General features: G+C 32.2%; 1 protein-coding gene across 4 annotated transcripts; it reads right to left on the bottom strand.

Moving 5' to 3' along the window:
• Positions 1 to 6,864: 6,864 nt before the first annotated feature.
• On the bottom strand, positions 6,865 to 22,481 carry LOC108662007 (disease resistance protein RPV1-like). Of its 4 annotated transcripts, none has more exons than XM_088806470.1 (8): positions 22,356 to 22,481; positions 21,636 to 22,174; positions 11,933 to 12,032; positions 11,506 to 11,841; positions 10,548 to 11,420; positions 10,023 to 10,464; positions 7,622 to 7,749; positions 6,865 to 7,535 (listed from the first exon to the last, which is right to left on the bottom strand). In XM_088806470.1, exons 2-8 carry the CDS (start codon positions 22,130 to 22,132, stop codon positions 6,981 to 6,983), a joined length of 2,931 nt encoding a protein of 976 aa, XP_088662596.1. In that variant the 5' UTR covers positions 22,133 to 22,174; positions 22,356 to 22,481; the 3' UTR covers positions 6,865 to 6,980. The 4 variants fall into 4 exon arrangements, with proteins under 4 accessions (XP_088662596.1, XP_088662594.1, XP_088662593.1 ...); XM_088806468.1 differs by having other exon boundaries at positions 7,622 to 7,740; positions 11,933 to 13,073; XM_088806467.1 differs by having other exon boundaries at positions 11,933 to 13,073.
• Between the last annotated feature and the right edge of the window lie 1,343 nt (positions 22,482 to 23,824).

Raw genomic sequence — 23,824 nt, forward strand, 5'->3', positions numbered from 1 at the left:
TCAATTCATCATCATTGTACAGCATTGAGCATCCAGCCAAGAGTGGGTATTGTGAAAATTCAATGATTTCTTGCCCAATTTAATTTCTAAACACATTTAACTAACTAAAACTATCAATTTAACTAAAAATCAAAACCTAAAAATTTCAATTTCTCTCCCCTAGAATTTCGTCCAGGCCTTGATATCACTTTTTGATCTCTCTCCTCAAGCATGCTAAATGGAAATAAAGGCATAGGAAAGGTAGAAATCAAGCTAAAATCTAAAAATCTTACCGTTAGACGCGTAAACGGTCGAAAATCGCGAATTTCCCTTTGAATTTTCTTGTTTCTCTTTGGTTTTTCTTTTTTTCTTCCTTTCCTCTCTATTTCCTCTCTTGTTCTTCCTTATGGCCGGCCAGCACTCAAAATTTGGGTTTAAATGGGCTGACTTTTCATTAAAATAATATTATTTCATTAAAAAAATGCCACATGTCACTTTCCCATTGGCCCATTTTTAAAATTTCATCCATTTGTTTCCAAATTTTCACCATACACTTGTCTCATATATTCATAGCTTAGATAAAATTCTCAGACTCATCCAAAGTCTCGGTGGAGTAATTTTATAATTTACACTTTTGCCCCTGCAAAAGTTAAAAATTACATTTTTGCCCCAAAAATTGAAAAATTGCCCATAGACATATTTTTCACCCCTTATACTCATACCATTCTCCAATTTATCAAATTTGATCTAAATTCTCTCAAAATCTCAAATTTTGTCAGTGGGTGGCAACATTACGATTTTGCCCCTACACTCTAAAAATCATCAGAATTAAACTTTTTCACTTCCTATCATTAAATTATACTCCAAATAGTTAATCTTGGTCAAAAATTTCACTCAATGATCAAATTATTATCTTAGGTGGCAAAATGACGATTTTGCCCTCGAATATCAAAATTTCTAATTTTACCCCAAATGAACCCTCGAACTCCGAACAATCATTTTTAGTCATTCCTGGACTATAAAATATTAAATTTCATCCTACAATTCCTATTTGAACTAGTTCGAGGTTAAATCCATTTAAGTGTACCGTTAGGTACAATATCGGGTTTCGTCTATTCTTAGGTGCTTTTCTAGCGTAATAGCATGCTACTCAATGCATGTATGTCATGACATGTATTTATAGGGTCGGGTTTTACATTTGAATTGATGGGAGTAATCAAATAGGGGAAAACAAAATTATTTTTGCTTGGACAAAACGACGTCTTTTGCCAAAAATCCAATTCACCTACCATGTGAAAGGAAAAATCCAAGTTAGCGTCCACCTTAGGCGTGTGTCCTACACACGCCGAATACCTCTCATCTTAGCCCTTAATTGTAAGGAACCGAAAACATTTTGCCTTTGATTGTTACAGACTAAATAATCAATTTGGGGCCAAAACCTTCGGGTTTTTGTCAATTTAGGACCAAACATTTCAATTATAACAATCAAGGGCCAAACATTTCGGTTCCTTACAATTAAGGGCTAAGGTGAGAAGTGTTTGGTACGTGTAGGACGTACGCATGATGTGGACGTTGACTTGCCGTGTAAGATATAAAAGGGTAGCTTCGTCATAAAGCCTTTTTTGTCACGACCCGGAACTCCCATCGAGCCCGTGACAACCGTCGCGAAGCCTCGACAGACATTTTTTCCCCGAATGCCCTTCGAGACTTCGCAAGGCTTTTGTACCAGTTTTTCCATTTCTCTCTCTTTTTTTCTTTTTTTTTTTTTGAATAATAAAATAAACTAAAAATATTAATTAAAATAATCTATTTTAATGTAAAACAATATATATATGTATATTTTTGAAACATCAAAAAATTAGTTTTCTGCACATAAAAACAAAATAAATTTATACATACTGTAATATAAAAAAACTGGAGTATGCAATTTAAATTACAATGACACGTGGGCCCCCAAATAACTGAGAAGGTTTAAGTCTATAACCTTGCTTTCTAGGATGCAACTCCAAAATTTACTTCTCGATGCAATTGACAGTCTACTGCCTATTCTGAGCCTGAAAAATATATAGGAAGAAGGGGTGAGATTATAAAATCCCAGTGAGTAGACAGACATCATCAAAATAATCTAAAGCCGAGTAATAGGAGACAATTAAAATAATTCATCCCAACCTATATAAATAATTGGATTTCATTCAATTACTCAATATGGCTTATGCACTTTTCAAAAACTTGGCCCTTGCCAAAAATCCATTCTCGGGAATACCCCGCGGAGGCATCTTACCGAGACCGCCAAGGCTGTTTATTGTCACACACACAAACACATTTCACCTCTGACAACACAACCGTTCCTTGGAGTTGGTTGAGTCCCAATTTCACGTGGTGGCCAGCGTGAAGTGTACTCAAATCCTACCTCGGGAGTTATCCTACGCGCCTCTCCAATCGAGGTAAGCTCAATAATTGGGAACCGTGCCCCTCTAATTAGGCTGACCCACGGAACCCCCGTCATTGCAGTGCCCACTTTATAATCCACCAACCAATAAAATCACAATAGTACGACATGGCTCACTTAACACATTCAAGGCAAATCAAAGCAGTTCACATATTCTTAAAATCATAAAAATAACCAGTCATACCCACATTTACCATAAGCCATTTAATGTAAAATCAAGGATAAACAACACAATCATAGTATAGGTCTCCAATTACTCTATTTTTGAAATCATTATTAAATTTTCAAAACTTTTATAAAATTATTTTATAAAATCTCATTTTCCCATAAAACACAATAATTTTCCAATTAAACCATTTTTTCATAAAATCACACAATTAAATAAATCTACTCTAGATAATTAAGACGATAGTAAGTTTACTCACTGTACTAGGAGTAGATATACTCCTATTATCGGTCCTCGGGTGTAGTCTTTTACCCGTATCAGATAGCTCACCACCTATCCACAATACATGACACAAAAAATTCAATAATTTGTGTCAAATCAATATATATTATTTCAGGTTCTTATCCATGCGTATGCACTAGATAGGGTGTGAAATGTTTGGACAATCGCTTAATCACAGTGTCCGACCTAACTCACCTATACACGGTGTAAACTTCTAAAATCTCCAATTCAACTCCAATTCCATCCATTTCAATTTCAATTATCCAATTATATCCACAATACCTCAATGACTATGAATGTGGTCCAATTTATCAGTTCGGATCACAAATTACGCTTTTACCCCTAGTGGGTAAAAATTTCAATTTTTTTTTTGCACCAAAAATTCCCATTTAATTTCCAACCTCATAATTCATCATTTTTCCATCTAATTCTCTTAAAATAAAGTCAACCTCATCCTCACACACCATTGGCTAGATTCGGCCTATAGAAATTTATGGAGAAAATGAATATTTTTCTTATTGTTTTACTCATAAACATGCTAAACTAACACTAAACACTAGCATAGTTCAAAATCAAATTAATCTAACAACTTTCTCTCTCTAAACCCATATGATCAGATTTGAATCCATTATCAAAACACATAATTTAACCATGGAAAATAAAGAGAAATGCATGGAAATGATAGATCTTAAGCTAAGCTTGAAAAATCATACCTTTAAACACTTGATTCTTTGAAAAATCACACTTTTTCTTTGAATTTTCTCACTCTAGGGTTTGTTCTTATTTCTCTCTCTCTCCTGCTGGTTTTGGCTGACCCTCCAAATGAAGAATTCTAAAATTTTCAAGCCTTTTAATAGGCTTAATAAAATATTATTATTTTATTTACCTTTTGAATATTTTATTATTTTATTTTTTTTTAGCCATCTTTTTGACTTTCATTTTCTACCACTCAATCCTCTTCACTTATCCATGTCTTCCATGAAATTTCTAGACTTTTTCAAAGTTTTGGTGGAGCAAATTTTTAAAAATTACACTTTTGCCACCGTAAAAGTGAAAAATTACGTTTTTACCCCAAAAACTGAAAAATTGCCCATAGACATATTTTTCATCCCTTATACTCATATCATTCTCCAATTTGTCAAATGTGATCTAAATTCTCTCAAAATCTCAAAATTTATCCGTGGGTGGAAAAATTACGATTTTGCCCCTAGATAGTGAAAATTCCGATTTGACTCCGAATTGATCCTCAAACTCCGAATTACCGTTTTGAGTCATCCCTGAACTGTGAAACTCTTAATTTCACCTTAAAATTCCTATTTGAACTAGTTCGAGGCTTAATCGACTCAATAGTACCATTAGGGGCAATATCATCTTTTAACGATTTTTCGAACTTCTTAAATATACAAACATTCCATCGAGCATGTGAATGACATTATAATTATTTTACAAAGCAGGGTTTGACATTTTTCCTCAAGTCAAAATGGTTCAAATTATGGTGTGACGTGTAACAAATTTTTCATCATGACATGTAATAATTAAACTTTTCAACATGATGTATAACAACTAAATCTTCAACAAGGAGTGTAACAATTACATTTTTCAGCATAATATATAATAACTAAATCTTCAATATGGCGTATAACAACAAAATTTTTAACATGGCGTACAATAACTACATCTTAAACATGGCGTGTAACAGCTATATTTTCAACATGGCTTGTAACAATTAAATTTCAACATGACATGTAACAACTATATTTTTTAACATGGCGTATAACAATTAAATTTTCAACATGACGTGTAACAACTACGTTTTTCAACATGATATATAACAACTAAATTTTCAACATAATGTGTAACAGCTACATTTTTCAATATGGCGTGCAACACCTAAATTTTCAACATGACGTGTAACACATACATTTTCAACATGACGTATAACAATTATTTCTAACATAGCGTGTAACAACTATATTTTAGAACATAATAAGTTAGTTGCCATATCATCAATTCACGCGATTTTTTGTCGCGTGTGATACACGCTTCATCCACCTATTAGCTTAACTCTTAATTATAAGTAATCGAAAATGTTTGGCCTTTGATTATTACAATTGAAACCTTTGATCCTTAATTGCAAAAGTGTCCAAATGTTTAGCTTCAATTTGAGCATTTAGTCATTGTTGTAATTGAAACATTTGATCCTAAAGTGACAAAAACTCAAAAGTTTTGACCCCAAATTGAGTATTTTGTCTTTTTTTTGTTAAGTGACCATTGTAATTCATGACCGACTACTAATGATAAAATTTGCTTTAAATAAGATTTGATTGGTTACATTAATGCTTTTGACTGCTAAGGTTTTCAACACTTTTTCATTGAAAATATTTTATCTAAGTGGCTTACAAAGTGAGTTATCAAACACAATAAAAAATTTAAATCATTGAAACCCAAAGTCATGTAACAGATATATTATTTTTGATATGATTGATTAGTAATTTCAACACTGGGTAGAAATTCAAATATTCTAACACTAACGAGGGAAAACACAATGCATGTATAGATTAAAACAATTTATCTGCTCATAAAGATATGGTGGCAAAGAAAAAGCAATCTTAGACCCTTTAAACCCACGCTCAACCGATCCTGGAACCTCACTTCTCGAAACAAATGTTCTACTTATGCCACATTCATCTAATACCTAATTAGCCATTGAAATTGTTAGTTAGTTATGAAAGTTTAGATTACTGCAAAATAAGGAGAAAAAAATAATATAAAACCTTATACTAAGTGAAAATTTACAAAAATATTCTGTCTGTAATTCTGTTGGTAAAATATGCAGGATAGATCTTTTATATGTTTGCATTTTCATTGTTCCCTCACTCAGTTTGATAAAGCAGCGTAGTGAATTGGCAATGTTTTGAAAAGCGAATTAGCGATTTGATTACTTTTTCAAAAGTAATCAAGCAAAGGTTCCCAAAAATCCTTCTCACTTCAATCCCCATTCTCTCTTTCTCCTTTATCAGCCCGGCAATGCACTCAGATTCTATCGAATCCCTACATATCCCCACGACACTCCTCTCCAACAAGAGTAGAGTTTCTACCTCCACATGACCAGAGCATTTTATAACATCAGTGTTCTTTTGTGATTCCTCTGCTGACTAAAAAATTGCTGCTTCACCTGATTCCATAAATACTTTTGCTTCCACTTGATTGCAAATCTGCCCTATCCTCTGGTCTCTCATTGCAAATCTATATCTACTCATTTCTTGATTATAATAATATACCTATATAAGGATAGGAAATGCTTAAGTTAATTGACTAAGCAAACTTAAAATGAAATACCAACTTAAGAGTCAGGTTGACAAACCTATGGTTTGAGGTTTGAGCTTGATTTGTATATATATTTTTTTGCAACATTTGATTTGCAAATTTATATTGTGTAAAGTGATAAAGTTGTTACACGAGATTACATGATTAAAAAAAATTAAAGACAAAAATATAAGAAAGGATAGATCAAGAAAACAAGATCAAATCAGCAAATATTGTCATGTAGTTGATGCTTTATGCTCAATAGTAGTTGGTGACCTAAATTATGAGTTCTTAAATTTTAATTTATTTAAAATATTAAAATTGTGAAAAAAATTTATAGACTTAGTTGCAAGATCCTAAAATAGAATAAAAAACCAAATTAACCAAACTAAATTATTATATTTTAGTTTGATTTAATTAGATTTTCACTATAATATGATTTGATTTATTTTTTTTAATAGAAACCAAAATTTATGATTTGATTTAGATTATCCTTTTTATTTTGGCTTGTCGATTTGGGTCATATATAAACGTAGATTTTCAAAAGCAAGGTAATAGCTAAGCTTGTAAGAGAGGAGAAAGATAGAGAAATAATAGCATGAAAGTGATATGAAATTTAAAAAATAAAAAACTTTGTCAGATAGAGGAATAATAACATGGAAGTGATACGAAATTTAAAACATAAAGAAACTTTGCCATCAATGACAATTCTTGCATTAATAGGAGGACATGAATCTTTTAATTACAACAAGAGGTAGATGAATTGTCCTGTTTGTTCCAACAAGATCCTATATATAATTACTCTAATTTATCTAAACTATGAATCCTATAAAGAGATCTTTGAGACTTGAACAAGTGATGTAAAAAAAGTGGTAAAAGCCAACCAGAACTTATAGTTTTACCTCGCAAATGTTGATAACCAGAGTTGCATTTATGTAGAAGGTCATCATCTGGTTCATATTCAAGATCAACAGTACATCTTTTTACACTTAAATCAGAAAACACTGTACAGTTTACTTGATCACCATCTTCCAATTCACCCATAAATCTCCATAAACTAAACCAATAAATATTGTTCTTGGCTTTAGGAATTCCGATGAAACGTTTATAAAAGATCCACTTTGTATCTTTAGTCTTGTTGACGATCTCAATACGAGATAAAAAATCAGATATATTATCTTCTTCAGCATAAAGAATGGCCACCAATTTTAGATAGCCAATATGTTGACCAGAGCTTCGAGCCACTACAAATGAAACCTTATTCCCAACAGCATGATTTGCATGACGGCTGCATCCATCCTCCGGAAGGTCATATGGATTAAATGTGCTAATTAACCCACAATCATATAACACCTGTAACAATATTGAATTAATTATAAGTTATAAAAAGAAAGAAAAGAATAATAAATCGAAAACATTAGAAAGGAGATCAAGGAAACCTTAGGGGAAGCAATCATTTTTGATTCGTCTAAATCATTGTAAATTTGCACTTTGATATTTTCACTGGAGCCCAATCTGAGTAACTCTTCATCTTTCAACTCAATCTCTCTCCAACTATCTTCATTTGCTAAAAGATGCCAAAAATAGATATGTTTTTATTATACAATACTAATCATCAAATACTATGTTTCCATCAGTATCTGTGTATAAATAAATTGAATTTAGAACAAACAAAAAAAAAAGCACTTATAGATACAATAATACAATGGTGCATGAAAAAAATTAATTAAATTTTAGAATTAGGATCCAACTTGAAATTAATATTAACATACTAAAAGAATGCCACAAAAATTAAGAATTTGAAACCCTATTAATTTAGAAGACTCAAGTTCAAATCATAGGAAAAAGGATGAGAATAAATGAGAAAGTGCTAGATCTCATTTTTGTAGCTTAAGATCATATGTATAAGAATATGGACAATATTATAAGTGATGAGGTCATTGTTAAGGGGGAAAGATCTCGCATTTTTAAGAAGCAAGGATTAAATTATATATGACTTATAAATAAGGGCATGCCCCTTTCCCTACAAGGTACCTTTTCTTAAAAGGACAAAATCAAAATAGTGAATCTCAAAATAGATAATATCTTGTAATCAATCCAATCCAACAACTTTAACATTAACAAATAGCTTTGTTTGTGGGACTTCCATACTTTGACTTTAAAAAAAAAAACACACACACACACACAATCTACTCTTGATTGAGGGGTTAATGTTGAGGAAAAAAGATTCCATAGTTTTTTTTAAAAAAAAAGTTAAGTTCCACGTCTATAAGAGCCAAAGAAAGTAAGGACATGTGCGCTCACAAGATGCATTTTTTCAAAAATGATAATATTGTTAGAGTAGGCCCAACAAGAACAATACCTTGTAACATGGTGCAGTCCAACAATCCTAACATCATTAGATCTTATTATATTTATTGTTGTACTTAACGTAAAGTGATTTATAAATTATATTGACCTAAAACAAGCATTTGTAGGTGTTTATATGATAGACCAAGCCCAATTAACAATTCAAAAACTTAAGCTTGGGCAACAAGGCCTATTCATTTGCCTATTTATTATTTAAACATTAAAATTATTTTTAACATAATATCTAAAAAAGTTTTTAAACTATTTAAGAAAATTCAATAAATCTTTATACTTTTATTACTTTAAACCAAGTCTTAATATTTTTATTTTGAATCAAATAAGTTATTTGTTGTTTGATGCCACGTGATGCTACCATAATATGTTAACATGTCATAATTAATAATGATGTGGCATGTTGGTATATTATAATTGATGATAATGTGACATGCTAATGTAGCATAATAATATAATTATGTGACATTTTTTACCTTCAATATCAATACCATGTTAGTGCCATGCAAATATAAATTAACAAGTCACAGTTTGATTAATGACAATTCGTCAATCGTTAGTCATAATGACTTATTTGATCTAAAATAAAAATATAAGGGTTTGATTACAAGCAATAAAAGAAAAAGTGTTTATTTGAATTTTCTTATATAGTTTAGAGACTTTTTTGAGCATAATGTCAATATTTTTATATTAATATTTTAAATAAATTTAAAAATAAAAAATATATTATTAATATATTAAAAACTTAAGTTTGGGTAACAAGACCTATTTATTGTATTGTTTATTATTTGAAATATTAAAAATATTTTTATATTCATATTTTAAATAAATAAAAAATATATAAATATATATTTTTTATTCAAATATCATCTTCGAATTGAATTTGATCCTAAAAATAGAAGCCCAAGCTTGACCCCAATTGAACCGAGCTTTCGGACCTAAACGGAGAGTTCAACCTTTAAATATATCTACTAGCAACATCAAGCATGACAACCATCTTCTAACTTTTCTTATTAGATCTTGTGTAGACACAATAATGTTGCATCAGTACATCGATCTTAACAATTATTGTTAAAAAGGTCGAATATATTTGCACTCTCATTTCATTCTTTTAGTTTAAAATCATCGAATATACCTTTTTATATATATGCTTTTTATATATTTTACAAGCATACAAAATCACAACACGGGTAATTATGACCTAAAATTTTGATTTACCAAATCAATTAGAAAATATAATTAAATTTGCTGGGTTACTACTTAAATTGCTTGATTACAAGAAAAGTTCATGATTAAAATATTCTTCGATGCATATACAGTAGCTAAAAAATATGTCATAGTTAGTATTTCTTTTTCAAATATTCATAGATTAATATAAAAAATTTCCATGAAGAAAGAAAGATATAAGAAACTATTAATATATAAAGTCTAGTCAAAAAGATAAAAAGTTCTTATAAATGCTATCAGGTGCAATCATACCTTGAGAGTTTTGTGGAGTGTCATCTTCATACGTAACCTTGGTTTCTGATAAGCATGTAACACCAAATTCTCTTATGTTGAGACCAGATGTTGATAATTTGCAGCTCACCAAATCACCATTTTCCAACTGATAATCCATTACTGGCCAATGGATTAGCCATAAGATTGTATTACTATTGGTTTCAGGAATTCCAATGAAACTTGAGAAATAAGACCACGTCAACTTCTTGGTCTCATTAACAATATGCACAGATGGTAGAAACTCAAATATCTCATCGCTAACAAGGGAATAGACTATGCATAGGTTTAACCAGCTAACTGTTTCACCAAGATTTTGTGGCAAAGAAAAAGAAATTTCAGACCCTTTAGAGCGATACTCAAACAAGATTGGAACCTCACTTCCAGAGACAAAACAACTAGTTATGCCGCTATCATGAAATACCTGAGACATTGAATCCATTATTATGAAAATATTGAATAATATAAAATAAAAAAATAAAAATTTTTAGTAGATTGAGAAAAAACCTGAGGGGTTGCAACCATCTTTGTGTCTGTAAGATAGTTATAAATTTGCAATTCAGTGCTTCTGATCGAGTCCAAAGTGAATAAGCTTTTAATCTGCTCCACTTTAAAGTTTTCAATTGGTTCCAACTTGAACACACCTTGAACCTCAGTTAGTTTTTCACAACCAAAGACAACACACCTTTTCAAATTTAATAAGCATGGCAAACTTGAAATCTTGTACAATGATTGAGACATTATCATGTGCAAGCCACTCGTTGGAAGCATTGGAAGCCATTTGAGCTCTTTGCAACAAGTCAACAAAAGTTCATCAAGCTTTGTAAGGTGGATAATGCTCTCGGGAAGGCTATGAATTGGGTTTCTGCTTAAATTTAACGATTTCAAGGAAGGTAAGTAGCTCAAATCAGAAGGCATAACATCCTCAGATAATCTGCAACTCTCAAGACTCAACTTTACCAAAGAACATGGCAAAGATGCCCAAAAGAAACCTAACTCTTTGCTTCTTTTCAGTGATAGCCAAGACAACCACGAATTTGATTCATAAATAGCAGTTCCATCTAAGCTAAGCACCCTCAATGATTTCATATTCTGCAAATCCCTAGGCACATCATTAAATGTTGAGCAACCAGTTAAAATAAGCTCTTCCAAAGATTCTAACGAACCAATTGTCCGTGGAAGTTTCTTAAGACTTTTGCAACCTTTAAGGTTTAAAACAGTCAGAGTCTTTATCTCACCAATGGATTGATCAACCTCAGTCAACTTTATGCAATCTTTCAGCATCAACCTTTCAAGACTATGAAGACTTGATAAGTTAAGGATTTTAAGAAGGCTATGGGAGTGACTGAGATTAAGGATCTTCAAATTTGGAAGAAAGTACTGCAGGAAAGGGAAAAAAAACACTTAGCCATATAATTTTGTTTTTGCTTCAAAAACAATAAAGAAAAATTAAATAGTATCATACCTTTGTATCATTCCAAACACGTTTGAGGCTACTGTTGCGCATTTCAAGAACAACTAGCCTAGAAATATCTAAATCTGTAGAAAGATAATCTTGAGGAAATCCATGCCAACATAACCATATTAAGCATCTCGGAAAGTCACTGTAGTCTCCTTTAAGTTTTACATAATCTAGCTGAAGTAGTTTAAGTCTTTTCATCTTTACAAAAGCATCTGTTTCTATAACTACCTCATTTGAATTAAGAAATGGATTTTTTGAATGATTTTCAATCATTTTTCCATACTTCTCTTCCAACAATCTTTGTAGGTCAATTGTGAGGCACTTGATTGTTTTTGTACCCTGTTGGAGAAAGAATAATTTAGTTAAAAAAGTAGGACATATGAAAGTATATTGCCTAAAAGAAAATAGAAGAAAATGAAGTATTTCTTACAATTTTCTCTCTCAATGCATCAAATGCATCCTTATGCCACAACCTGCTTCGTTTCCCAAGGTCAGAAGATTCTTGACGAATAATGTTCCTTCCTGTATCTCTAATCATTTGATGCATCATTAGCTTGTTTTTTTCATTAACCACCAAAAGAGACCTATTTATGAGATTTTCAATACCAATTGTTGTATAGTAATCACAACCATCTAGAATTGTAGTTGTGTAATCTCTATCCTTCCCGACGAATACACAAGCTATGTCAAGGAATAGATTTTTATCATGATCATCTTGCAGGGAATCATAACTTATTCTTAAAATCTTCTGAATTTTGCTATCAGGGATCGCTTGCAATTTCTCTAATGCACTTCTCCACACATTTATACTTTTACCAGATAGAGAAGAACCCAAAACTTGAAGAGCTAATGGAAGCCCACCGCAATGTTTCACTACACTCCTTGCATATTCTATATAACTGTCAATTGGATCATTCTGTCCGAAGGCATACCAATTAAAAAGTTGAAGGGATTCATTGAAAGCTAATTCTTTTACCTCAAATACCTTGCATAAGTCTCCATAACTTGATGATGCTTCAAGATCAAACATTTGTCTAATAAAAGGATCACTCAATAGACATTGATGCCTGCTAGTTATGATGATTTTACTTCCTGGATGAAAAGGAATTTGTGCCCCAATTATTTTAGTTATTATATCTGAATCATCCACATCATCTAGGACAAGAAGCACACGTCTACGGCGTACAGCTTCTTTGATCTTAATGATTCCATCATCTGAATTGTATATTTTGTTTGCTTTCCCCTTCAAGATATCTGAAATAAGCTGTCTTTGCAAACGAACAAGGCCATTGCGTTCTTGAATAGTCTCTCTAACATCAGCAAGGAAACTAAAACTTTCAAATCTTTGGATGTTAAGATTGTAAATAACTTTGGCCATGGTTGTCTTCCCAATCCCTCCAATTCCACATAATATTGCTATGCCAACCTTATTTGATCCATCTCCCAACCACCAATTAATGCGAGTCACAAGAAAATCTATTCCAACTAAATATGGAGGGACATATAAAGTGTTTCGATGGAGTTTATTTTGAACTTGTTTAATAATGTCTTGAATGAACTGCGACTCATGCCTACAAATTTTGAAATATACAAGTTATAATATATATTCAAAGTATAAATTAACAAGTGACAACTTGAAAATTGAGTAAAAATCTTTTAACAGATATGTTTGTTTCTTGCATAATTATGATTTTTGATTTCATCTTAACTCGTCCTTAAAATTCTAAAGTGTATGTTAAATATTAAGGGACACTTTTTCAGAAAATCTCATAAACTATTTTATTTAATTCATATAATAGGTTACTTTCTTTTTAAAAAAAACTTATTTTTTATTAGTATTTTCAAAGGTACCATTGAAATTGAGGAGGCAATGGAAATTACCCATACCCAACCCGACCCAACTCTATATTTTTTTGTTCTGAACCCACTCCACCTTGACACTAGATTATCAACTTTAATAACCAACCTCGAACTGAAAAACTACATAACTTGTGTTTGACTTGTCTTGCCTCAAAATTCTTTTTTTGTTAAATTATTTTAATTTATTTTTCATGTAAATTTTTTTACTTTAATGTAAATTACATCATAATTACTTTTAAATATATTATATTATTTAGTTAGTCCCTGTAATTAATAATAAATAATGCCTTTATTCATCTACTATACATATATCTAGAAATATAACAATTAAATATAATATTTTTATATATACCTCTAGGAAGGCACTCTAAACCTCGATCTAACTGTATGTTAATGGTCAAAGTGTCCACTAGGTCCTTGTACTAAGGGTTTTTGTCAATTTAGTCCCTCTACCTCAAAACTAGTCAATTTAGTCCATATACTTTGAGATTTTGTGCAATCAAGTCCCTTTCCTTAATGTCGTCCAAATTAAAGGTTAATGGTGTTGATGTGCCATTGACGTGACACTAACATATCAGACTCTGCTAACATGGCAATGATGTGGCGATGACATGGTAAAGATGATGTGGCATGCTTGAAAAAAAATTTTTTGATAAATTTTTTTTTGAAATTTTTTTCTCATGTCATTTATTGGTAACATACCATAAGAACTAAATTGAATAAAACTGTAGAGTACATGGATTAAATTGAACAAAATTGTAGAGTATAGGGACTAAATTGAACAAAGATCTCTCATATAGAGACTAAATTGGTTACCTTTACCAATTTTTGTTTAGCATTATGTTTATACCAAAAATTTATTTTTACACATCCAAAGTTATTTTTTAGTAATTAAAAACGATTAATTCTCCATTTATACAAAAGATGTATAAACTAATTATACTATTTTTTTGTCCCTATATTTTAACTTTTTGGTCTTGTACAATTTATTGTGTAATATAGGATATACTAATAGGAATGTCAACTTAGAAGTCACCAGAGAGTGGAGACATAACACATATAAATATTTCAATTTATTCCACTTAGAATATTGAGCACAAATAATTTTAAAAAGTGAGATAAAAGTCATTAATTATACTCACATTAACAATACTAATATATAATGTAACTAGATAAATTAATATTAAGAATTAAGAGACGTAAACTTAATTAAAATTTTGAAAAAAGTAAATAAAATAGTAAAAACACATATAAAAATAAAGATGTATATTCTTTTTTTTTTGTTTGCTTACTTAATTCAATTTAAATTTCTTTAATATCTATTCTTTTTTCCTCTAAATAATTGTCTTTGTAGTATACCTACTTTTTTATGTACTCAAGTAATAAAATAACTAGAATTGTTACTTTCTTTTTTTTTTCCCCCTTTTGCTCAATGCTAGGTAAAAATTTAAAGTAGAATCCTAGGTCAGTAAACCTAAACATACGGCCACCTAGACCCAAGGAAGAACACGCCCACATGATAAGTACAAATGAAATAAGGTCTTAGATAAGGGTGCCCTCTTTCACCCCTATTGTTTAGATGATTTTTAAGGCTGAGGAAATTCAGCTTGTCCAAAGGGTTAGGGTCGAATCATCAAGAATCTCATTAAGTTATTTGCAATATGTCGACTATATGTTTATTTTCTTGGAATCCAATATCTCCTTTATTATTAATAGTAAATGCATATTGAGATCTTTTCAGGTCATCTTAGTTTTAAGAATAAACTTTTAGAAGAGTTCTTTCCTGGAAGTGGGGTAGATCAGAATCTTGTCGTTGATTGGGCAAGCCACATTAACTGTAATATGGGTACATTGCATACTACTTATCCGAGTATGCCTCTTGAGGCTAAGGTGACATCTGTTAGTGTGTGGCAACTTACTATCAAATGGGTTGAAAACAAACTAGCTATGTGGAACGCTAGATCCATGTCTATGGGTGCTCGAGTTACTTTGCTAAAATTGGTAATGGGGAGTTTGCCCAATTTTACATGTCATTGTTCTCCTTGCCTGCTACAATTTGTCAAATCATTGAGAAGATTCAACGAAGGTTTCTATGAAGGGACCTAACTTGGTCAAAGAGCTCCACCATGTGAGATGGGAGGTGGCTGCACTTACAAAGATATGGGAGGACTTGGGATGGTTGAGTTGGGGCTTAAAAATAGAGCCATATTGAACAAATGGCTATGGAGGTTCGAAATGAGCCGAAAGGTCTGTGGCAAAATATTATTGTTGAAAAATTATAGCTGGATAGCAAATCACTTGTGCCCAGAGGAGGAAGAGGTAAGGAGGCCTTAGAGTCTATGAAAAAATATTATCAAACCCCCATCGAGTGAAGGAATTTATGGAAGTTTTATGTTGGCTGGTATTGGTATTTCTATTGGTGATGGTAGACGAGTTACTTTCTAGGAGGAAGAATAGATCGAAGGCTTTATACTTAAAAAGGACTTCTTGAGAATTTTTGCTTTGTCTAATAAAAAAGAAAGTAATGTTAAAGAATTTGGTACTCGGGATGGGAACAAGTGGATATGGAATAGAGCTACGATGTGCAATTTTTGGTTGGGAAACAGAACAATGGAGTAAATTTTTTATGGTAATCAAAGACCAGGTTCTGGAGAGAGAGTTTGATGACAAGCTCATTTGCAAAGGTGAACTTAGTGGCTCCTATTATGTTAAAAGCTTTTACGAAGAAGTCCTGGCTTCTAACAATTCTTAATCTAGTATCTATAAACAATTATGGATAGGACTCGCTCCCCATAAGGTCGAAATCTTCATTTGGTAGCTAATTTGGGGCAAACTTCAAGTTAAAGACATGCTGGCTTTATTGGGTATCATTGGTGAAGCTGCTTCTCTTATTATGATGTGCAAAAAGGAAAAAGAAATGGTGAGCCATTTATTCTTTGGTTGTTTTTACTCTTGGCATCTTCGGCAATTATGGTATGGACTATAGGACCTACAATGGGTTGCACATAAGGACCCGATGATTTGCTTTTCATCCTGGTTTGGATTGGAATCTTTGATGCAGAATGGAATGATATGAAAAATGGCTTTTTTCACCATTTGTTGAGGCATATGGACTGCTTAAAATGAACTTGTCTTTAAAGGTAAATCTTGGGATGAGGACATGATTTTTGAGTTGGTTAAAGTTCGAATAGCTTGGTGGACTAAGGCTAAATGGTTGAACCTTAATATTTTAGTGAAGGACCTAATGAGATTCCTAAATCAAGGAGAAAATCACTCCTTCTCTGCCATTGCTAGAAGACAAGTAGCTTGCTCCAGGCCGAATGATGGGTGGATCAAGTTTAACATAGACAGTGCATCTAGAGGCAACCCAAGAGAGTCTAGCATTGGTGGAATCCTTAGAGATAGTAGAGGTACGATTCTTGATATATTCTCTAAGTAAATGAGGATCAATGATTCTAATATGGCTGAGATTATTGAGGTTAGGGAAGCTATTTCCCTGTTTGTTGGGTCAAATTTGAGTGATTACTAGTTGGTTATTGAATCAGATTCCACAAATGTGGTTAACTGGGTCCAAAATCCTCATGTGGTTCCTTGGAGGATGAAACGGGTGCTAATCCAAATCTCTAATTTGCTCCACTCTGTTCAACAATGGAAAATCAAACACATCCCTCACTGTTCCAATAGGGAAGTTGATGATCTTGCTAAATATGGGGTTCAAAGACAGTTAGAGATCAGGAGGAGTCGATGGATCATTTTCTTTTGAATGTTCAGAGAATTGAAAGATTTAGACAGGATTAACTAAGCAATAGGGCATTAATTGGGAGGCGCCTATTAAGGTAGTTCAGTTTTTCTTGACTGGAATGACCTAATGCATAAGGGTGATAAAAGATTGTGGCATCTAGCGTTTTTTGCTATCATTTAGTCCATCTGGTTAATGAGGAATGAAGTGATCTTTCAAGGCAAAGTGTGAGATAGCGAGTAATGTTTAGATATTGCCAAGTTAAGAGATGCGTGGTGGGCGAAAACACGATGACTAAGTGAATTTGGACAAATAAGAGAGACCATGGGATGTCCAAAAATTAATAAATTGATAAGCCCCAATAATAAAGAAAGGAAAAATTCAATATGAGAACCATTGCCTAAATGATGGCTCAATTTCAATATAGACAAGGCGGTAAGAGGGAACCTGGTCCGGTAGCTATAGGAGGTGTGTTGAAGGATGATGAAGAAGCAATAAAGATTATGTTCACAAAACCAATGGGAGTTAATGAGGTTAACATGACCAAAGTTCTGGCTATTTGAGAGGCTTTCAAATTGTTCAGCACTTCAAAATGGGTAATGAACTGGTCATTTCTAATTGAGAGTGACTAAAACAATGCTATTAGAGAGGCTTTCAAATTGTTCAACACTTCAAAGTAGGCAATAAACTGGTCATTTCTAATTGAGAGTGACTTAAACAATGCTATGGGTTGAATACTTGATCTTAGTAAAACTCCTTGGAGAATAAAGAGAGAGTTATTAGGATTACAAGTTTTTAAGAGAGGGGCAGGGGAGTGGCAACTTAGGAAAGTTCCTAGGGGAGTGAATGAGATGGTGGACAAATTGGCAAAGTCAGGCCTTTACAGGGAGCAAGATTTGGTCCTAGTGGCGGAATAATGGAAGGTGTACTAGAAGGAAAAGAAAAGGGAAAAGGGAAGAAGAGGGCATTTTTCTTTTTACTTTTTTTCTTGGTTTTACAAGTTTCCTAGTTTAACCTTTCCTCAAGATTTTGTGCAGGGTTCAAGGTGAGGCTTTTTTGCCTTTTTCTTTCCTTTCTCCTTGGTTTCAGTTAAACTTGACAATTTTGGACACGACATGTTAATACAACACGAGAAAACATAGGGTTAAACAGGTTTGGATTGGCTTTAACATGTTTCACATCTAATCGTGTCTAACACGTTTCATATAAGAAAATTTTCATATCTTAACGTGTCAAATACAAATAACACGTTTAATTAAACATGTTATCATGTTTAAATGTGAATACGTAACATGTTTATCAACCTATTAAAAATTAATAGTCAAAGACTATTTTAGCTTTACTTAAATAATTTTGATTTGGGTGTTTGGAATTGTTCATGGTTGATGATGTTGTTAATGATATGTATTTAATTATAGATAAACATTATGGATGATTTTATATATTATTAGTATTTTAAAGTTAGATGTTAATAATGGATTTTATCATATTACATGATAAAGAATTTTATGTTTGTTATTTATGTTAAATTTTATTATATTTGATGTTATTATAATTTTGTTTTGTTATAATTGTTTTTATAATTATTGATTTTAAATTTAAATAATAAAATTATATTTACTTGTAAATATTTTATTTAGTCGTGTTAAACATATCAATCGTATTATTAATGGTATCATGTCGTATATTGACACGTTTAATAAACATGTTAATCGTGTCATGTCGTGTTACACAATAATTAGATATACACATATACGTGTTTTAGATTTAAGACACGAGTATTATTCGTGTTGTGTTCGTATTTAACCTTAACGTGTTTTGTATTTAATCGTGTTTAACACGTTTAAGACACGAAATACGAATTGTCAAGTCTAGTTTCGATTGCTAGGAGCCTTGAAGGAACAAATTGGAAAAAAAAAAAGGAGAAAATTAAAAGGAGAGGGAGAGAGAGAAAGAGAAGATAAAGAAGTAAAAGGAGATTAAAAAATTGTAGAAAGAAAGGAGTGAAAAAAAAAAAGAGAGAAATAGGTAAAGAGAAAGAAGTGAGTGAAAGAAACAGGAAAAAGAGATGAAAAAAAAAAAAAAGAGAGGATATGAGAAAGGACATTTGTCTGATTGGATTGAGGACTGGTGGTTTGTCGTTCTGTCTTTGGGGCACTTTCTTTTGTTGTCCGCACGTCTGCTTTGAGAGAGTTGTCTTTTGCTTTTGGGTGTGTGAGTTGTGACCACTGTTTCTTCCCTTTCATGCTGTTCTTTTTTATTCTTGTGGGTGGTTATTTTGTGATTTGGCCTTGAGTATCTTAGGGTTTTGCTTGCTCCGAAGGGGGGTTGTATGGGCAGTGAGAGTTTGGCTAACTGTTCCCTGGCCTCGTTTTTTTTTTTCCTTCCTGTTTTGTTCTTGGTCTGTTGATGCTCAGGGATAGGGGGAGATCTTTTTTCTTTCCTTCTTTTCTCTTTCTGTTCTTGGTCCTTTGTGCCCTGCTCTTTGTTCTTGTCATGTTGAGTGCTGTTCTCCTGACTTTGAGTAGTTTTTCTTGGTTTTTTGACATTGGGTTTTTGGTGAGGGCTTTTCATCAATATGCTCAGGGCAAGCTCTTGCTATGGTGCCCAGATACTATTTTTTGCAAATAAAATAAAATAAAATAAAATAAAAAAAGAAGAGAAAAAACAAGAATGAAAAAAAAAAGAGAGAAAGGAAAAAAGAGGTGAAAAAAAAAAAGAAGAAGGAAGAAAAAAGAGAAAAGAAAAAAAAAAGAAAAAGCAAAAAAGAGATAAATGAAAAAAAACCCAACATAAATCCTCATATAAAGAGGAACAAATCTTCAGAACGCAGTCTTTTTCTTTCTTCTTGGGGGGCATTGTTTGATCCTTTAGGGCTGTTTTGACGAGTGGTTTTGTGCTGTGTGTTACCCGTTTTTTCTTTTTCTTTACAGGCGGGTGTTTCATGTTTCATTTCAGGGCTTGGATACTGGGGGTTTGGGATGTTGGAATTTTTAGGATCATGACTCCAGCAGGTCGACGAGCTTTTGACTCCTGTCTCATGTTTGATTGAGAATGGTGACGAATGGTGGGTGGGCGAGTGATTCGTGAGAATTCTGATGAGTGTGGGGGGTGGAGGTAGGGCCTTGAGATGTTACTGTGGGTCACTGAAGTGAGGGGCGCCATTTGGGGGGGTTCCGATTGTTTTTTCTTTCCTGGTGTGCTGAATCAGTTCATGCATGAACTCATGTGGTTTCCTTTTGGGGTGGGTTTCGGGGATGGGTTTCTTCTAGTCTGGGGGTTGGGTTTGATGATAGGGTGGTCGTGGATCTTGTGCTTCACGGTTGCTCTCATGTTTGGTCGTGATGATCTGACGGGGGACTCTTTTTTCTCTCGGTGGTGTTTAAGCTTTGTGGCCAAGGGGTTCCCTTTGACATTTGTTGGGCTGATGAGTTTTGGTTGTGAACTGCGTCCGTGGTTGCGGTTTGTTTTTGAGGCGGCTGCGGGCTGACAGGTTTCTTTTTTGATCTCTTCGTGGTTCGGGATGCTAGTTGTGTTTCTCTGGTTTTACGCTTGATGCTAGTTGTGTTATGCCAAGAGGAGTCTTACACTGATTTGGTGTGAGACTTGTGTTGGCACTCAAGCTCGATTATCTTATGAATTCACCTTTCAAAAAAACCAAGAAAAGGCAGTTAGATTTCATGTGGACTAACCCTGAGGTGTTACAGCCCGTGTGTTGATGCTTGATGTTCATTGTTTGCAGGCTGTTTTTTTCCTTGGCTTAGTGTCACGTTGTTTTGGCTGATCCGAGGCTTTGATGTTTATACTTCTTGTGATTTTTTTTCTCTTTTGCTTGTAACTATACAGAGCAACTATCTAGGTTTATACCCAAGCTGTGGGGATGTAACAATCCAAAATCTGAGATTCTTTTGTATTTGGAGAGGGCGTGCTTTCTAAGGTATAAAATTCTAACTTTTAAAAAAAGCAAAAAAAAAAAAAAAAAAAGAAGAACACGCCTTGGCACAAAGTAATCCCATAAAAACATGCCAAAGAAAAACATCCATCATACAACTTACCCACCTAACACACTATATATATTATATAGAATTGCTATTTTCTTATATTCTTTTCTTATTAAATTTATTTTAAGTACTCTCTTCATTTCAAAATTGAATATTCACTTTCCTTTTATTGAGTCAAACTTAATCACTTTGAATTTTAATTTTAAAATTTTCAACATTTAAAATAATTAAAATTGCTTAATTTGTTTTCAATATACCTTGTGGAATTAAAAATTAAAAAAATAAATTTTTTATTTTAGAATTTTTCAAAAATTATTTTTTGAAATTTTACTTACATATGAAAATATAATAAATAATAATCAAAGTCGAATTTGTATGATAAAAAGAAGACATCCGATTTGAAATAGAAGTAGTAAAGTAGGTTGTTCACTAACTTAGTGAAAAAACTATCATCAAATTATGGGCATATATAAGATTCCAATTTATATAAGATTGTTTCTAAGAAGGGATCGAATAGTTTCAAACTTGCTTACCTATCTTCTAAAGGCATGCCTCCCAAATCAGCAACTTCTCTTAAAGCAGCCCTCCATCTTTGTACCATGTCCATCTCAGACTTGAAGCTTTCTTCATGTCTAGCAAACCCTTCGGCAAAACTCCCTGTCTGCTTCCTCACTTGAGATGGCTTCACGTCATAGAAAATTGGCAAAACAATGTGTTTGGAGAATTTCCTATGTTCCATTATCTTTACAAGTTCATTGAGGCACCATGTTGATGAAGCATAATTCTTTGAGAAGACAATGATAGATATTTTTGACTCATGCAAAATTGCTCTTTCAATTTCATCTTTTGTGCTCTTCCCTCTCTCAATTTCATCATCATCTCTAAATGTATGAATCCCTGCTTGCACCAAAGCCATGTAAAGGTGATCCGTAAAATTTTTACCCGTATCTGTACCTTTAAAACTCAAAAATACGTCGTAAGTGCATCGAGAAATTGACGAAGAGGACTCTTGAAGCATCGAAACAGCCATTGAAGAAGAACACAAGAGAATTTATATTGGCTGATGAGGGACCTAAAATAATGTAGAATAACTTAATTATGTCATCAAAGGAAAGAATTCAATAAAAAAATGAAGGGCTTATATATAACCAAGATCAAAGAATTAAATATAAGTAGTTATAGAAGTTAAAACTAAAGCGGGAATTAAAGATCATGATTAAGCCGGTTAAAGAATTTAGACAAGACGACGGTACCTTGCGAACAGCTTTTCGTTGCAGTTGTACTCTCTACGAAGAGAAAGTGGATTGTAAAACCAGAATACTGATCAAGAAATAGATAACTTTTACTTTTCTATAGATATTGGAGAGAATGTGTTTTTATCAACTGAGAGCAGTAAGTCCCAGCACTAGAACCCTTTTTAAACTTAAAAATTGACATGATAAAGTCCTTTCTGACGTATAATTATTTTTATTGGTTGTAATTTTCAACTGACTTTTTACGCCATTGAACAAAAGAGTTGTTGAACTTAAGGCAAAATATCGTGATTCATTATTTGTTCATTAGTTGTACATTTGATTGGATGAAAAGTGTATGTATCTTTTATTTAAAAAATTTATTTCTTTTCTTAAAAAAAATACAATTAGATTGTCAACAATTTTCAAATATGTTAACCATAACAAGGAATTGTTCTTTGTAACAAAAAAACCCTTAAGACAAGTTAAGTGAGATATTATATATATATTTTTTATGAAGTGGTCATAGTAATTCTAATTTGGAATACACAGGAAGGAGTCGAGAAAAGTTAATTATAAAAAAAAAAAAACACTAGACATGCAAGATTTTTATATACGTTAATTATATAACTAGGAAATTTTTTGATACAAAAATAACATTAAGTAAAAAATAAAAGTCAGTACTACGTAGAGCTTTGATGTATATATCTTCGATATATAATTTTGAATACATATGTTAGTAAGACTTACAGCTATCACTTCACCAAAATTAATCGATAAAGAATTTTAAACATATACATGAAACAGCAAGTTATAGTATATATAAATAATATCATAATAGTTTTAAGGAACTTTCTAAAATTGAAATCTTGTGGAACTCATTTATTCTTTCACTATGAACAATCTTTCAGGAGAAATTGTTTTGAGTAGCACATACTTATTTGAGGGTTGAATGTAATTTCCTAAAAAAAAAGACTATGTTTGACAAATTAAAGATTTCAACATAGAAAATTTAAGTATCAAATTAATATTTCTAAAACTTTTATGTAATAAATTTTTACGGCCGATCTTTTCTAGTATTCTACTAAAATATGAATAATTATTTATTTATTTATTTTAAGTATTTTACATTAATAAATGTTAAAAAAGAAAGAATATAAATTAATTTAATTATGTCACGACCCGGAACTCCCATGGGGCCCGTGACAACCGCCGCGATGTCCCGATAAGCACTCATTACCCCGAATGCCGATCGAAACTCCGCAAGGCTTAGCATCAACTTCCGCATCTCCCCGGTGAGCGACAGTTATTAAATCTCGTATTTCAAGAAAATATAAGTTGGTTCCAACTCAAAACAATAAAATATTATTTTCTAGCTCACAGGGGCATTTTCGTCAATTTTTTTTTTGAAATTTCGAAATCCGAAAAAATGTAATATGTAAGTGGAAACACATATTTCATGATTTAAATTAAATTTTGAAGTCTAAAAC

This window comes from Theobroma cacao, chromosome 5 (assembly GCF_053813885.1).
Source record: "Theobroma cacao isolate CCN51 chromosome 5, ASM5381388v1, whole genome shotgun sequence".
Lineage (NCBI taxonomy): Eukaryota > Viridiplantae > Streptophyta > Magnoliopsida > Malvales > Malvaceae > Theobroma > Theobroma cacao.